Here is a 16,572-nt window from a genome sequence, read left to right as displayed (position 1 = left end):
TTATGTTGGTTAGTACCAACATCTAAGTTAGTGTCGTTAGTGTCTGTTGGAAATGTCACTGGACGTATAAGTGAATATACGATACCAGATATTACCTCTTTACGAGACTATTGTTGTAAAACTGAAACAATAATGTTCACGAGAGTGTAATAGCAGACTTTCTAATGCATAAATAGTACTGTAGAACCATCAGTCTGCCGTACGTGCTCAATTCGACGACGTCGTCTCGTTGGACAGAACAGAAGATTGAAATATTATGTATATATAAACCCCGGTAATCAATGGTAAATAATTCATTGATCCAGGTCCAAGAGACCAGAGAGATTAATCTGATTATATAGTATATAATCTAACAACTATTAATATATTAAAGCAATGAATTCAACTATTGAGCAGTGTCGTTAGTTGCTTTCCAGTAGTCCATCTTCTTAATAGTTAAATAATCGATTAATCCTTTTATTAATATATTTAATACAAATCTATGTAGAATTTAGATGTCCTCCTTATATATGAATTTATCTGACAGTTGAATGAACACGTACATATGTTCGGCTTCCTAAGATGGTAAGTGCTTTATTGCACATCTGTGTTTATCACGCAGCCATTTACATTGTAGTGAAAAGTTTTCATCTGTCCTTTGGAAGATTGTTGTAGAACCTTCTTTCCCATTAGTAAGTGATCAGTTGTTTCCGAACTCAAAGTGTCACGACACTTAGTTCTGCCACATACACTACAATAATTCTGACTAATATTTTACAGAATCAATATTCCTACGAGATCTGATTAAAATGCTCCAGTGAAAGGACCTTATACGAAAGTTACATGCATATAAGACAAGCAATTGTTCACGTCGTCGCTTACATATATTATATATTTCCATATAGATCACCTATAGAGAACTGATCGCTTACCCTTACCAAAATATATCCGGCTAAATAGCAGTATTACTGAAGAGAATAGCATCACCATGGTGCTGAGGTTATGCATAACTACTTAGCGTTTATCATAATCCATCATTACTATGGCCAATAACTTTAAGCTTTTATCAACGTTGTTAATTGTTTAATTTGTCTTTACAAATAAGATTGTAGATACTTTAAGCTTCCATGTCTAAACCTCCTCTCCTGACCTTCACAAAAAGGAACGTAGAATCCTTTAGAAACATTCAATAATATTCAATAAGTGGTGCTTTTCTCACCAAAGTTAGGAGTCGCATAATAGCACTATGTTAATCTATCAATTACAGGTATCCAGTTAAAAAACGATTTAATTCGAAATCCAGACCTTCACAAAAGAATTTGTTGAACGAACTGCAGCTACTATTTATATAGGGTCAGTAGAGTCAGTACATACAATTTGATGAACTTTCTCTTATTTGTTCTTGCTTCACTGTATTGAGCTTCTTCATATTGACATGTCAATAAGGTGTTACGTTCCGAAACCTCAATTCAAAGCGCTACTTAACTATTGTTCCGCTTATTAAATCATATTGTATGTATTAGATGTATGCCTATTTTTTAGAAACTTCTATTAAAGTTGGTTATATATATAAAAGTCAGGTGGCAGAATTAGATGTCATTTTTTGAATACTTCAAAGTTTATTTTTGTGTTGTTTTTCATGCAATGTTTAAAAATCTATAAGTAATGAAATTTTTATTGGTAAATGCTACTAGTTTGTGAAATAAAACTTAATTCATTAAACGCTTTCAGAATGAATACGCTGTTCGTCGACAGATTCATTTTCAGAACTTTCGACTCTTCTCATTTTAGATGGATCAACTTCATCATGATATTTCTCAGCGATTTCCTCCAAAGTCATTCTCTTAGTTTCTGGGACTAAGAAAGATAGCAAAGTACCGACAAGCATGAACAAAGCAAAGATTTGCATAACATGTTTCAACCAACAATTTTCTGGTTTACCATCTCTGGCACAGTTGTGACTGATTAAAGTACCTAAAGCAGTCTGAGCAATAATGGCACCGATTTTACCACTGGCAGCGGAAATACCGTGGGCAGTAGATCTGTATCTCGTTGGGAAAATTTCACCTGGAATAATGAAAGTGGTAACATTTGGACCGAAGTTACAGAAGAATTGGCATAAAACATATAATGCTAATAGACCACTGTCTGATAATTTATCGTACGCAAAACCAATGATACAGAATAAAGCAGTTAATAATACAAATCCCATGATCTGGATTGGTTTTCTACCGATTATATCAATGGTGAAGACAGAACACCAATAACCTGGTAAGGAACCGGCACAGATTAAAATCAAATTACCAGCAGCAGAGTTGTATAGCTTTTGGTAAACATTGTTTGAGGAGGCATAACCGATAGTCTGTAAAATGACAGCTGAATTTAAAGCTAAACCATAGAAAGCGACATCTAACATGAACCAAGTACCGGCGGTACCTAGTAAAATCTTACCGTATTTCCATTGACCAAAGTGATGACAGAAGTCCCTGAATGAGACCTTTGGTTTTTTACCTTCTAGATTTTCTATATCTCTTGTAGTTTGTTCTGGGCCGATGGAATGGACAGTAGTGTTGAATTGTGGTTTCTTTTCGTCGTCGGTTGGGATTGAATCAACACTGCCAGCAGTTAAAGTTTGGTTCAACTCCAAGTTAACGTCCAAATGGTATCTTGGGGATTCCGGGATGGTTAGTCTGAAGTACAATGCGATCAAACCTGGCAGAGCACCAAAACCAATCAAGATTCTCCACATTTGGTCACAGGCTCTTTGACATTCCAAACCACATTCCAAACCAGTATTGGCACCTTCTAAGTCACCTTTGTAAGCGGCGACCAAGATGATTGCAATGATACCACCAAGGATTTGACCCCATGCCTGGTTGGCAAAGACGGCACCCATAATGGCACCTCTCCATTTTGTAGTCGAGAACTCGGAAGTGATGATCGAAGACAATGGATAGTCACCACCGATACCGATACCCATGACGATTCTGTAGGTTGTTAGAATAGCGACGAAGTTTACAGCTGGAGATTGGCCGGCAGTACATTGTAAGATAGTGGTGACAATGACGACAATTAATTCTAAACCGTAAATTTTCTTACGACCAACGACGTCGGCTAAAGTACCGAAGCCAACTTGACCAAAGACTGTACCGACAGACGTAGAGACCTTCAATAAAGTAGTGGTGGACGAAGGCATGTGGCCTTGCCAGTAGACGTAAGACATCATTGAGACACCCAAGTTGATAGCAAAAATGTCATAGGCGTCAGTAAGGAAGCCGACGCCCGCAACTAGAATGGCCTTGATGTGGTACCAGCCGAAAGCGGCCTCGTCAATTTTTTGTAAAGCGAGTCTTCTTCTCTCTAAGGGATCATCGATGTGTGCAAAATCGTTAACGAAGTTGTGGAAAGCGGTATTACCACCTTCTGTAAGGTTTTGTTGTTGTGCTTGGGACATGCGGTTGTTGTTGCTGGTGTGTTGAGGCAGAAGGTGGATAAGAGGCAAGATGAGAGAGGTGGGAAACACGAGACCAACGAGTGACATTGGCATGGTTTATATATGGGGCAGATAGAATGTCGACAAGTCGACATTCTATTGCATTTGGTGGCAGACAGCCACTCGACCCAATAAAACAAGTATTGCAAAACGTGGCGGAATGCACGAAGTCGTGTGTTGCACCGCCACTGCCACCGCCAACACGCTGACATACCGCAGACCATCTTATCTGTCGCACGTTGCTCGTTCCACCTTGCACGTTGCTGATTCCTTTCCTGGTGTCGAAAGGCAGGCCCTCATCTGCTTCACCCAACATCGCACCGCTGGCTCGGTGTCCTACCTCCAGCCGTGCGTTCGCGACGGCGAATGCGCTGCCGACGCTGTCGACAGCCTGCTCCCAAAGCGGGGCCAGGAACGCAGCGTGTGTGGCTGAAGAGGGTGAGCGACGACGGTGCGGCGCCACACGTGGGAAAATGCAATTTCCGCTGCAGCACGTGGGGGCCGGACCGCGTCACGGCCGCGGCCGCGGCCGTGACGCGGTCCGACGAAGCGGTGGGGGGCGGGGAGCCACAAAAACAGCGAGGCGAGGCGACGCAACATAGACAGGCTGGCGCCAAAAGGGGCATGCGAGTATGGATAGAATAGCGTTATCAATTGAATTGAGGTGAGTTGATATATAGAGGAGTATGTATGAAAAATGGTGGTTTAAGGTTCAAGCGGATTACTTCATTAGTCTGTGGACGATGGCGAAAGCGAGGGTCATTAGAATGGTTAGACCGATATTGAATTTGTAGTTTTCTTCTTCGATCACTGGGACAACCTTGTTGTCTTGGACGGTTCTCTTGGATGTAGACAAATACACGGGGGTCTTTATTGGGGCAACGTTTTCTGGTAAGTTGTCTTGATACATTTCTTCGATGTACTGTTCGATTCTTGCGATCTGTATGTTGATCTTCAAGTAGTTTGGATCGTTCACTTGCAAGGACTGCTTGATTTGGCGGAGGTAGTAGGTGAAGATCTCTACACAGCCTTTCAACGTTCTGCTCTTCAAGATCAGGTAGCATGTTTCGCCTTTTCTGATTTTCACGTTTTTTTGTAGCACGGTGGCGTTGTTGAAGACCAACGACAACGTGGCAATGGCCATGACTTGTGGGATGGCGCAGAACTGGAAACTGCTTTGTTCCTCGATCAGACTCAGGTACGTTAAGACGTCTTCGACGTGTGACAGCGCGTTTAGGACCAGGTGGTTGATGCAGGCAACACCATTGTCTGCGTCGGTGGCGAGGCTAGCAAGCTTGTCGGTGTGCTGTGCCCAGATCTCTTTCGGCCAGAAGGTTCTGCCGTCGCGCAAGTCCTCGGCGTAGTCTCTGATGATGTTGGTCTTTTGCAAGAACAAACCCATACTTTCGAATAACTTGCTGTTGCCGTCGCTTTCGTACAAGGATGGAGAACCGAAGTTGGCAAGGACAATCAATTCAGTCAAACCGTCGCCGACTAATCCGGCAACGTAATGGCAGTACATATCGTAGTCCTGGACGGTGGCAACACCGTTCAGAGTGAACTCCGCGTCCAAAACGTACTTGACCATACCTTTAGCCATTTCTTTAGTGATCTTTTTGATCACTTGTTGGTACTCTGGCTTCAGGTTGTGGTACTCACGCAAAATGTATGGGAACTCGACTAGCACGTCGCGATCTTTCTCGTTGGGACCGTTTCCATTGAATGACCAATCCAAAGTGTCTAGCTTACCGTCGAATTCTTCTAACAATCTAACCTTCTCGTCCACATCGATCGTCATGTCGTCCTCAATGGTGTCCAATGCTCTTAGAATCAAGTAGAAAATCGCAACAGCGTTACGTAGCTCGGGATGCAGTTCCATGATAACAGCAGCAAACGATCTCGACGTCTTGGTCAAGAGCTCGTAACATTTCTTAACGTCGGCAGACATTGAAGCTTCATTGGAGTACAATGGCTGTCTGATAAACTTCAGTATCAAAGCAGACTTCAGTTCCACTGGATGAGCAAGTAATTCACCTAATTTACCCATTTTGTATAGAGTTGGTTGCACGTGTGTGTGTATATGTGTTTACGATTCGGAAATCCAAGAAAGCAATTCGTAACTAGATATACAATGCTCGCTCACTTGCAATTGGCTTTCTCCAGTCTCCGTTTGAAAACAAAACAGCACAATCCACAACTCAACAACACACAACAACCGATTGATCTTTCCTTAAGTACAAATATACCCATTCCAATTCACAATTGCACTTGTCAGAAAGTGCATGAAACTTGGATATTATTTTCCCTTCCATTACAATTTCGGAATATTTTTTCAGTAAAGCTTAGCTCTCGAGGAATTCCGCTCCTTGTACTCGTTTAAGCCGAAAAAACGTTAAGACGCACTCACACACCGTGTAAGTGCAACATTAGGGTAAACTTGCACCTCACAAGAGGCATCGGGAAGCAGTTGAAGGTTGTTTATGGGACAAGGTTCTTGGTGGAACAGTTGGAACTATCGAGTAGGTATATAGTAAGCGGGTCTCAGATCCTGTTAGAGTTCAACTGAGTTCGCGAGGCAACGTTGCGGTAGCTGCTTGTTAAAAATATGTATATGGCTATTGAAATCTATATATGTGTGTGTGATTAGCGCAAGAAGGGTTCCAGCAGTCTTAATGTTTCAGGTAGACATTCTTGTTCTAGAATTGAGAGTTCGTTGTTGTTGAATTTGCTTAGGACGTGGTTGACAACCTGCTGTGGATCTCGCTCGGCAGGCCGCCCAATTCCTATTGCTAGCTTGTAAAAATTCAAGTGTCCTAGCTTGTTAGCAATGTCTTTTAGTCCGTTATGGCCCTTTGTACTGGTCCCTGGCTTTCTCAACTTCACTTTTCCAAATGGAGTGTCCAGATCATCAAATATCACAACGCATTCGGTTACACCATCGGAAGGACGGTGCTCACGTTCAAGGCTTTTCCATATCGGTAAAAATGTCTCTCCACTTAAGTTCATGTACCCTCCTGTATTTTTACACAGTATAACATTCTTGTCTTGGAGAACAACGTACTCAGCAAGGGACTTCTTGCCATATTTGACCCAACTTTGACGCTGGGCAAGCTCTTTCTTCAATAGATCTGCCATTAGCACTCCAGCATTGTGTTTCGTGTACTGGTACTGGTTTTTGGGGTTCCCCAGTCCAGTTATAATCGTCTGAAACCATCTCTTCTTACACCTTCCAAATGCACCTCGCATAAAAGCGCCATCAGTTATCGCTGTACATCGGCAAGACAAAGCGGTATACATGTTCTTTGAATGCTCGACATCAGTGGACAAGAGCCCATCTCAAACAATGACCACTGACAATGTTTCAGAATCAATTAACTTTCTATAAGACTAATACCTTTAAATATGAAACCATTAACATAAACTGCTTCGTCCTACATGATGACTTCTTGGATAAGAGCATCGCGGTTATTTGAATATCTAAATTCAATTCAATACAATTGATAATTGTCAGTTTTAGTTGAATATAAGAAGAAGTAGATGCATTCCAGTAATTTTCTGATAACCCAAGTGTGATAAAGCAAGGACGTGAGCTCACAGGTAGTGCCTTATTCCATAGCGTTTAGGTCTGCAAGATGACGGTTCATCTAATCAGAAGAAATATCCAAAGTAGTGCTTCGGCGTTGAAGCTAGCAACAAGGAGGACAAAATACTTAGAAAAAAGGCTGCCAGCGTCCTTTAATTTAGAGTTAGTTAAATCAAAGTTTTTGGAGAGAACTAAAGGCCTAGAACACATATCAGAAATTAAGGAAGTAGATGAAATTCAAAATCAGTCAATGATGACGTTTAATAATGAGTATATTGTTCCTTCTAAAGTTTGGTTTGATACAGTGACGTCTTCCGGATCGTTTTCAAATGATTTGATAAATGAGACATTGATTTCAAAGAAATGGAAAAAATTCCCGGATTTACCAATAAAAATGAATGGTGACTATTCATTTAATGCATTGCAATTATTTGATAGAAGTTTAGATATAGGTGATCTTGTTCTTCTACGGAATTCAGATAAAGAGCTTCTTATGTGTGTTGATATTCCTATGAGTATAGAAGATCCACGGTTTACATTCGCAAAACCAGACGGTACATTAGTATTCTCAACAAAGCAAAATGTAACTTTAAGAATACTTAACACACTTCCGAAAAATATTCTAAACCATGATTTGATAAAGAATAAATATGAAGCGGGTCTGATAAATAGGAAAGAAAATAATGCTATTAAATTGCCTAGTTTACCAGTCGTTGCCCGTCAAATTGCAACATCACCTTTACCTTCAGAGATATCGAGAATTGCAGCAAGAGATTTAAATGTTAATTTAAAAAAGTTGGAAGTACTCCATAGATATATTAGCGATGGAGTAGAAACTAGTTCCATCTCCTTTTTGAAATTAGTTCATCTGGTTCAAAATGTTGATCTTAATAAGTTAGCTAGAAATAGAGCTGATCATGATGCTAATCATATCTCGAACATAATACGGAACACTAAAGATGATATTCAATATATGACAAAAATTGACGCTATTACATTATTATCTACTTATTGGGCAGTTATTCAACAACAGCAATCACAATTATGGGGTGATATCCAAATACATTCTGCATTACTATTTCCGATATCTGTTTCTGTCCTTCCATTCAATAATGTGATTTACCTTAATGAAACAATCCCTAGAGTTGCTACAGATGAGAATATTAATAAATTCACAGAAGCCATCAATAAGCATAATTTAGAGAAGATTAATGAGAAATTTCCTGATTTTCTTAATATGCTAAAAGAATATGGTAACGGATGTTACTATGGTAATGAGAAAATAACAACTATAATTTCTAAGTTATTTAGGAGAATAGAAACCTACAAAAACAAAGAACTTTCAAGAGATAATTGTCAAAAATTATATAATGAATTGAACCCATCAAATAAGATTTTAAATTCCCTTTTATTAAGCAAAGACCTTTGTCTTCCGGAGATATCAGGTACTACAAGAACTGAACAATTAATTTATTCGTTGACTGAAGTGGATAACCATGCTATAATCGATCAAAGAAGACATGATTTCAAGGATTTAAAGGTTTTCTGCATCGATGAAAAAACTGCGCATGAGATTGACGATGGTGTATCGGTTTTAAGGAAAGATGGTAACATCACAAGACTTTTCATTCATATCGCTGATCCGGCATCATTATTTCCATTACATAATACCATTGAAAATAATTCTACATCAGACGAAATTTTAAATATTGCATTTAGGAGAGCTTTCACTACGTATTTACCGGAGTTTGTTTTACCAATGCTTCCAAAAAGTTTTTGTACTAAATCTGATTTAGGTAATACTGGTAAAATGACAAATACCATTACTTTTTCGGTAGATTTTGACAAAAGTAGTTGTTCAATATTAGAAGACACTTTTGAAATCCAATTAGGTAAAGTCAATAATTTCCCGAAGAACACAACATATAAAGAAGTTGACAAAATATTAAATAGCAGCATTAAAAGAGAAAATGATATCGAAAGGGATTTAAGAGAAATGCGATTTATAGCAAATCATTTGAGGAAATGTAGAATCGATAATTCAGCTGTTATCTTTGGAGAAGGCTTTAATAAAGGAGCAGTAAATTTGATAGAAAAGAAACAAGATGGCGAAAAAAGTTATAAAGTAAATTTTAAGGATAGCGAGACCACTCCCTCTAATATTATTGTGTCGGAATTTATGATTCTTGCAAACTCATTGGCTGGTAAATATTTTAAAAATCATAAGATACCAGCAATTTATAAAACATATAAAGGCTTAAATATGAAACCAAAGGCAAGTAGCCAATTTAAAAAGATTTTAAATGTCAACAAGAAAAGACTGCCATCCATCAAAGAAATTAGTAAAATTGGATCTTTGTTAAGTTCGAGCACGTTTAGTTCCAAGCCATCTATTCATGAGATGATTGGCACGGATCAATATGCCACAGTCACTTCTCCATTACGTAGATTTCCTGATTTAATTAACCATTTTCAATTGCATAGGTACTTAACTAATCAACCACTATGTTTCAGCCAAGAGAAGTTAGATGAAATGGTTTGGCATTTAATCGAAAGGGACACAATTTTACGTCACTATAGTAGAAAATTCAATAAATATTGGACACTGCAATATTTGAATGAAAAAATAGAGGGAAATCCATTATTAAGATTTGATGTAATGGTTCAATCTGTTTCTGAGAACGGAAGGGTCCATTGCATCCTTCCAAAATTATCATACGCGACAGGTACCTTAAAATTAAAACCTTCTGCAACAACCATCCCTGCTATTGGAGAGATTATAAAGAATTGCAAAATAGCAAATATAGACTGTTTAGGAAACAGTCTCGAGTTTGCTATCGATGAAAACCAAGAACACGATAGAGTGAATACCTTCACTTGAAAAGTTATCGACATACTGTAAATACATATCTTCTAAAAATCTACAATTGGTTCCCCAAAAAAAATGTAAATAAATATTTAATGAACGCTTCAATGACTTAATGAGCTATTCAATAACCTTGTATATAATAGCAGTTAATCATGTACCTCGATGACAATTGTCTTTTGTTCTGGTCACTATGCATCAATTTTTGTAGTCTTCATTAAATTAATGATTTTACTCTTTTCGGACAAAGGTAAATATTTGAAACAACATAAAATAACGATGGCCACAAAAGAGCATTGACTATAGAGCATTGAAGTTACGATAACGTTTAGCAATGGCATCGTTGGATGCTTATTTTATTGCTTGTTCATTTTTGAATTGTTTCAGAACGATATATATGTTTATATAAGAAATACTTTTTTTGTTTCTAGATGTGCTCTAAAAAACCACTATTCAAGCAAGGTGCTATCCGATCTGACAACTATCCCAGCGTTTGTCGAACTTTGCGAGATGTCTACCTCAAGATCATTAAATAATAAGATTTTCTTTGAAAAGAAGTCAGCAACTGGAGAGTACCCAAAAGAATGGATGAACTCTGCTTACGGTGGAAATCTAACGCATCACCAAGACTCATCTCAGTTACAAAATCAATCCTATTCGAAGCGAAACATTAATTCAACAGTAAACAATAGTTTTAATTATAACAATTATGATAATAATGCTGCTAATTACGGTAGAGAGAATTTTCATAATAATCAAGCATATTCTAACAATGCTTATTCGTTGAAAGGTTTGAATAATACTTACATTTTGAACAATATGAGGAATGATAATAAAATTAAGAGAGGACAGAAACCTATTATGAATGGTAGAAGTATGCCATATAAAAACATGAACAAACAAAATTCAAGAGCACTTAAACAAACAAAGAACCCACCTAACAATGCCAAAAATTTTACTAATAAAAATATCAAGTTTACTATCGTTCATGATGAAAGTGAGATCGATAATGATAAAAAACACAGTAATGACGATATTTGTAACAAATATTTTTCAGAGCCAGTTGATTTGAATTATTATAAGGATTCAGATGGTAAAATAAAACCTGTTATTAATTTAGTTTCAAAAAAAACCCAACAATCTATAAAGAAGGTATACAAATTATCAGTACCAATTAATTATAAAGATACCACATATTCTGGAGTAAGTAGTTTAATTGAAACAGAGTATAGACCATTATATTCGAAAGATCAATCATTTAAATTCTATAATAAAGATAGTGTCCTACTATTCAAGACTTTGGATGCAATAGTCGAGAAAATCAAGGCATCGAATAGAAAGGAAACAAAAGAAAACGATGCCAATACTACTTTAGAAAAAATTAAGTTGAATAAGTCAAGTAGAGTTTTGAAATCAATTAATGAGAGATCTTTTATAAATAATACAGGTTTGAAATTAACCAGCAACAATGATAGTTTCGAGTTGAGTTTTGATGGTAAGGCGTTAGATAGGAGTGATATTTTACGTATGGTTGATTCTTTCAGTGTTGCCTTTTCTGACGATGATGGAGATAATGATGATTATAATGAACAAGCTGAGAGTACATTCGATGAAGAATTTGGGTCAAAGGAAAATAAATATTTGAGGACATTAACGAATAAAATCTTACCAGCAGAAATTACGGGCGGTGGATTTTAATAGTATAGTAACTACTATTTTTGTATATTAATAGACAATTCAAATACAGGTAGAAACCAAATTAATAAAAGTACTGACTACTAAGCTATGGTCAATGTGTTACAATAAAAATCATATAATATTTTATATTGTGTATATCTCGTTTCACTTTAAACAATATTGATCAAAGTTACTAACATTAAATATGAGGTCTTGTTGTTATTAAAACTCTAAAGTATAATTATATACATGCTACATGAATCTTGGAATATTATGAATTGAATAATTTCAATGGAAACGTTTCAAATAATGCCAATATAGATTATTAGTTTCGTGATATTTTTCAATAATGGGTGGAAGAGTAATTATTATTTACAAATGTCTGTTAAGTCCATCCATTGAACTGCAAAGAGTTTACTCTTCTTAAAGATTAATTACTAATGGTTTCCCTTTTTTGGACAGTAAACCCTGGATTTGATTTCCTCAATTCTCTCTGTTGCTCCTTCGATAGCTGATTTTCTGTTACTTCCACTTTGACAATTTCCTTAACCATAGCCAGCGTACCTGCCATAGCTGGAGTAGCCTCTCTATAAACAACAGATCCCCTCTTACCCAAGCCTATAGCCTTCACGACATTCTTAATATATGGAGGGGTACCGATTAATGATCTAGCCAAAGTTATTTTATAAAAAACCATTATCTATTTCCAATTATTATACAAATTTTTATTTTTAGTGTTGCAACCAGAAAATTCCGTAACTTTCAATTCACCTAACGTGCTCGATTAATGAGAACAAAAGAAGATTCAACGATATCTTAAATACACTTACAATCGATCTACGTGCACATTCATATTATGTTTGCAAATAGTACTTACAATTAAAATAACTATCTTGATTTAACGTTACTCTCACTACCTTTCGTACTTATCTGATATACTTACGATATGTCTTAACTTGAAATTTCAGTTTCGGAACCCTTCGTATGAAATGATCTCATCGATTTTAGTGAAATTTCGATTTAAAGGTTGCCAGTTTAACCTAAATGACCTCTGATTAAATTAAATTGTGCAATTTATTAAGTATACTCCCAGTAATTGTGAGTATTGGAGATCGGATGCATATAATACAGCACTTTCTATTTCTACTTAGTGAATTTTATTTTTAGTAGTTGTTGCCCTACAACAGTAATCGGTAATTAAGAAAATATGAGCACCAGAAGAGATGATGATGGTGATGGAGTAACTGAGGTTGCTGAGGGTCTGGAAAAGAAAGTGTATGTTTCGGAGAAACCTAAGTTGGATGGGAGTACCTTCATTGAGAAAGTGGTGGTCAAGGAGCCTTTTGGTGATGCAAGTGCGAAAAAGCAGAAATCTAAAGGGAAAGGGAAAGGGAAAGGGAAATCGATTCCTTCCCCAGAGGAGATTGCTAGAATAAGAGCTGAAAGGGCTGCTGCAAGAGAAGAGAAACAGAAAAAAATGCTTGCTAATGGCTTGGATCCAGATTGTCCTCCAGAGTTGCAATTCATCAGGAGACCGTTACTGACTCTGCATGATGATGAACCGGAAAAATCATTTACATTCACTTTGATGACATACAATTGTTTAGCTCAAGCATTGATAAGAAGGAAATTGTTTCCCGACAGTGGAGAAGCGGTCAAATGGTATAGAAGATCAAGAGTATTGTTAAATGAATTCAAGTATTATAATCCCGACTTAATTTGTTTGCAAGAGATTGATCATATCCAATTCCAAAGTTTTTGGCAAGAGGAGTTTAAAAAGATGGGTTATGCTTCACAATTCCATAGAATCCATTCGAAAAATCATGGTGTTGCAATTGTGTGGAAGAACAATTTATTTCGACTAACAGACAGAATGTTAATTGATTTTGATAAAGAACTATCTGGTGACATCCTTCCAAGAACAAAAACAAATAATACGGGTTTAATACTTTCTTTGAAATACTCTGATTCTGTATTAGCAAAGTACCCAGAATTAGGTAATAATAATAAAAGTGGTATCATAATTGGTACTACACATTTGTTCTGGCATCCATTTGGCACGTACGAGAGAACGAGACAATGTTTTGTTTTATTAAATAAAGTGAAAGAATTCAAGAAACGAGTAAATGTATTACAAAATAATAATGACGGGAATATGGATCATTGGACAGCATTCTTTTGCGGTGATTTTAACTCTCAGCCATTTGATACACCATATTTATCGATTACTTCAAAGCCTGTTGAATATAAAGAGAGAGCCAAGATAGTAATTGAATGTAGCACATCTTATACTTATTCTAAATTAAGAAATGGTGACGATGATGAGGCAGAAGATGAAGAAGGCGGAAATATTGAGAAGTTTGGAAAGGACCAACCCCAAACTCCAGTACCAGATTCTTATACTCCAACACCTGAGCAAGCTGATTTAGTATCAAAAATGGAATCATTGCATAACTCTCTCAATATGAAAGCTACATCTTTATATGCAGTTGGTTATAAGAAAGTGCATCCTGAAAATTCAGGACTAGATAATAAAAAAGGTGAACCAGAAATATCTAATTGGGCTCATTCATGGAGAGGTCTGTTAGATTATATATTTTACGTTGACCATTGGGACTTTTCAGATTGTAAAGAGGTTGAAGATTTTGAAAAGTTTGAAAAGAAGAATCATATGAAATTAAGAGGTTACTTGAGAATGCCACCAGCAACTGAGATGAGTAAATATGGTCAACCTCATCAAGGTGAATATCCAAGTGATCATTTATCAATGATGTGTAAAATCGAATTAAATCCATAAATTCTTTAAGAATCTGTATGTAAATATATGACATTGCATATTTTAAATTATATAATATTGTAGTGAATTAATTTTTCTGTTTTTTAGGTTTCATTTCTTTCACTGCTATCTCGTTACCTTCAAGTTTTGAATATATATCATTCCAGATGTTAAAATTGGCACTCAATCTCTGTTTATGACTTTCTGTAGAGCTAGCAGACTTTATTATTTTATCTCTAATGCTGAATGTTTTGCGAATTGTATCATCTTCTTCCAAAATTTTTTGTTTCAATTGTTCCTTTGACATTTCAGTTTCTGGAACAGTTTCTACTTGAAGTAGATAGTCATGTAGCAATTTATAATATTTTTGTAAAAGTGGGTTCTTGAACTCTAGTGGAGAATAACCATTTGTCAGGTTAAAATAACCCAATATATTGCGAGTAACTCTTTTGAGATTTTCATAATCTTTGTTTCTAATTAATTCATCGGAAGGAAAGTGAGTATATTGGGAAGGAATCTTCCTTATTTCATCTAAAAATGGAACCTTATATAGATAGAAACCTTCGTTTTGATCTTTTGTTGGATCAGAGGGCGATAGTATCCATATATTCGGATTTGAATTAGATTTTAACTTTCCCCATACTATAGCATTCCTATTTTTAGTTCTCATAGTTCTGTACATGGAAGAAAGTGTTCTGATAGAGCCTACGCAACGTGATTCATCTGGTACTATAAAAAGGGCTTTTCCTATGTTATTAAAAAGATGTAAAGAGTTTTCAGGAGATCTAAAACCGATTAATTTCAGGAATGGTTCTTGTGGTAGGGGATTATCATTTCCTTTTTCAAATTCATTTTCAAATGAGTTAATGCTAAAATTCCCCAACTGAAAAATCTTTTCTGTATCATCTTTTGTAACTACCGTTCCTGTCTTTCCATTTAAGAGTTTTCTTTTCGAAAAAGCCTCTCTTCTAATATTTTCATGCTCATAAACCAATTTATATCTACTTCCAGGTTTTTCATGGCTTATAATAGTATAGCCTTTAACATTAACTTGAAAATCCGAATCTGCATTTAATATCAATGGACATTGAAACATGATTCTTTTGATTTCTTTTTTCCTTAATACTTTGTTTTTAATATATGCAACTGAAATTGGTTTTGTACTTGGGCCATCGAATTCAATGGAATTACTATTCCTTAACTTTAATATATCAGAATAGAAGCTATCATCAAAATTATCCGAGCTGTCGATTTTATTAATAAAAAAAGTGACGAACTGAATGTAGTTGTCACTGATGTCGTCAAACAATCTTCTTAATCGTATTGTTTTTTCCTTATCATTAGATTCTTTTGGTTTATCATTGTCTGTGAATAAGAAAACTTTCTTATTTGTATATATTTTTTGACCTGGAATGTTATTCGAAAACCGATCCTGTATCAGCAAGAATAAGCTCTCTAAACTATTCCCTTTATCATTTATTTCATCAAATTTGAAAGCATCTCGAATCGACAATCTCTCTTCTTTTACATCATCCAGTAGATCATGCAATTTCTTCATATCACTTACATTAATATCTCTTAAGGGCAAAAATTCATAAATTCTTTTTTTACTCTCTTTGTTATCACAATTGAAGAAGAAACATCCCACACCAGTGCTTGGTCTAGTGATAACCAATTGCGACATCAATTCCATTAACGATTCGAGCACCTCGATTAATTGAACTTTATAATTAAGTTGAGAAATTTCACTAAACATGTGTTCCGAAAGCTCTATACAGAACATATACCCCTCATGGGACTCATACTTTCTATAGGAAGCCTTAGGGTTATCAATACTGCTGTAATCTATATAGAACTCATCCTCATCGTCATATATCTCATCGTTATGGCTTAATAGTTTACTAGAGTTCTCCATTTTTCGTTGTTGTAAATATTCAAACAGCGTATACACCCCAGAAATCACTGCTAGTACCGGTGTTTAAACCAAGAGATCACTAGAAAGTAACGAAATAAATCATATATTCTTAGAAAGCAACAAGAGTTTTAAACGAAGTCTCTTCACTCTTCCATCACTAATGCAATATTCAATCACTTATAACTTCTTCATCTTGATTGATTCCTTATTCGATGATGGCTGAAACCTGCTGTTTACCCGCACATCGCACGGTTAAGGACGTAGAGCTTTCATCAAAGATCAA

At 36.2% G+C, this 16,572-nt stretch overlaps 8 protein-coding genes across 8 annotated transcripts; 3 read left to right on the top strand and 5 right to left on the bottom strand.

Moving 5' to 3' along the window:
• Positions 1-1,696: 1,696 nt before the first annotated feature.
• On the bottom strand, positions 1,697-3,433 carry TPHA0I00380 (uncharacterized protein; the record flags this gene model as incomplete). The annotated part of the gene is made up of 1 exon (XM_003686931.1): positions 1,697-3,433. The coding sequence occupies one exon, from the start codon at positions 3,431-3,433 to the stop codon at positions 1,697-1,699; it is 1,737 nt and encodes a 578-aa protein (XP_003686979.1).
• Positions 3,434-4,193: 760 nt separating this feature from the next.
• On the bottom strand, positions 4,194-5,519 carry ERG9 (bifunctional farnesyl-diphosphate farnesyltransferase/squalene synthase; the record flags this gene model as incomplete). Its single annotated transcript, XM_003686930.1, has 1 exon — positions 4,194-5,519. One exon carries the CDS (start codon positions 5,517-5,519, stop codon positions 4,194-4,196), a length of 1,326 nt encoding a protein of 441 aa, XP_003686978.1.
• Positions 5,520-6,115: 596 nt separating this feature from the next.
• Positions 6,116-6,769, bottom strand: PTH1 (aminoacyl-tRNA hydrolase; the record flags this gene model as incomplete). The annotated part of the gene is made up of 1 exon (XM_003686929.1): positions 6,116-6,769. The coding sequence occupies one exon, from the start codon at positions 6,767-6,769 to the stop codon at positions 6,116-6,118; it is 654 nt and encodes a 217-aa protein (XP_003686977.1).
• A 335-nt stretch (positions 6,770-7,104) lies between these two features.
• On the top strand, positions 7,105-9,936 carry DSS1 (exoribonuclease II; the record flags this gene model as incomplete). The annotated part of the gene is made up of 1 exon (XM_003686928.1): positions 7,105-9,936. The coding sequence occupies one exon, from the start codon at positions 7,105-7,107 to the stop codon at positions 9,934-9,936; it is 2,832 nt and encodes a 943-aa protein (XP_003686976.1).
• A 495-nt stretch (positions 9,937-10,431) lies between these two features.
• On the top strand, positions 10,432-11,619 carry TPHA0I00340 (uncharacterized protein; the record flags this gene model as incomplete). Its single annotated transcript, XM_003686927.1, has 1 exon — positions 10,432-11,619. One exon carries the CDS (start codon positions 10,432-10,434, stop codon positions 11,617-11,619), a length of 1,188 nt encoding a protein of 395 aa, XP_003686975.1.
• A 409-nt stretch (positions 11,620-12,028) lies between these two features.
• MRPL33 (mitochondrial 54S ribosomal protein uL30m) lies at positions 12,029-12,295 on the bottom strand (the record flags this gene model as incomplete). The annotated part of the gene is made up of 1 exon (XM_003686926.1): positions 12,029-12,295. The coding sequence occupies one exon, from the start codon at positions 12,293-12,295 to the stop codon at positions 12,029-12,031; it is 267 nt and encodes an 88-aa protein (XP_003686974.1).
• A 510-nt stretch (positions 12,296-12,805) lies between these two features.
• On the top strand, positions 12,806-14,395 carry NGL2 (RNA exonuclease; the record flags this gene model as incomplete). Its single annotated transcript, XM_003686925.1, has 1 exon — positions 12,806-14,395. One exon carries the CDS (start codon positions 12,806-12,808, stop codon positions 14,393-14,395), a length of 1,590 nt encoding a protein of 529 aa, XP_003686973.1.
• A 67-nt stretch (positions 14,396-14,462) lies between these two features.
• Positions 14,463-16,289, bottom strand: YKU70 (ATP-dependent DNA helicase YKU70; the record flags this gene model as incomplete). Its single annotated transcript, XM_003686924.1, has 1 exon — positions 14,463-16,289. One exon carries the CDS (start codon positions 16,287-16,289, stop codon positions 14,463-14,465), a length of 1,827 nt encoding a protein of 608 aa, XP_003686972.1.
• Positions 16,290-16,572: the final 283 nt, after the last annotated feature.

The sequence above is a fragment of the Tetrapisispora phaffii genome, chromosome 9 (genome assembly GCF_000236905.1).
Source record: "Tetrapisispora phaffii CBS 4417 chromosome 9, complete genome".
NCBI classification, from domain to species: domain Eukaryota; kingdom Fungi; phylum Ascomycota; class Saccharomycetes; order Saccharomycetales; family Saccharomycetaceae; genus Tetrapisispora; species Tetrapisispora phaffii.
The sequence above is the reverse complement of the archived record's forward strand: the minus strand, read 5'-3'. Positions and strand labels throughout refer to the sequence as shown.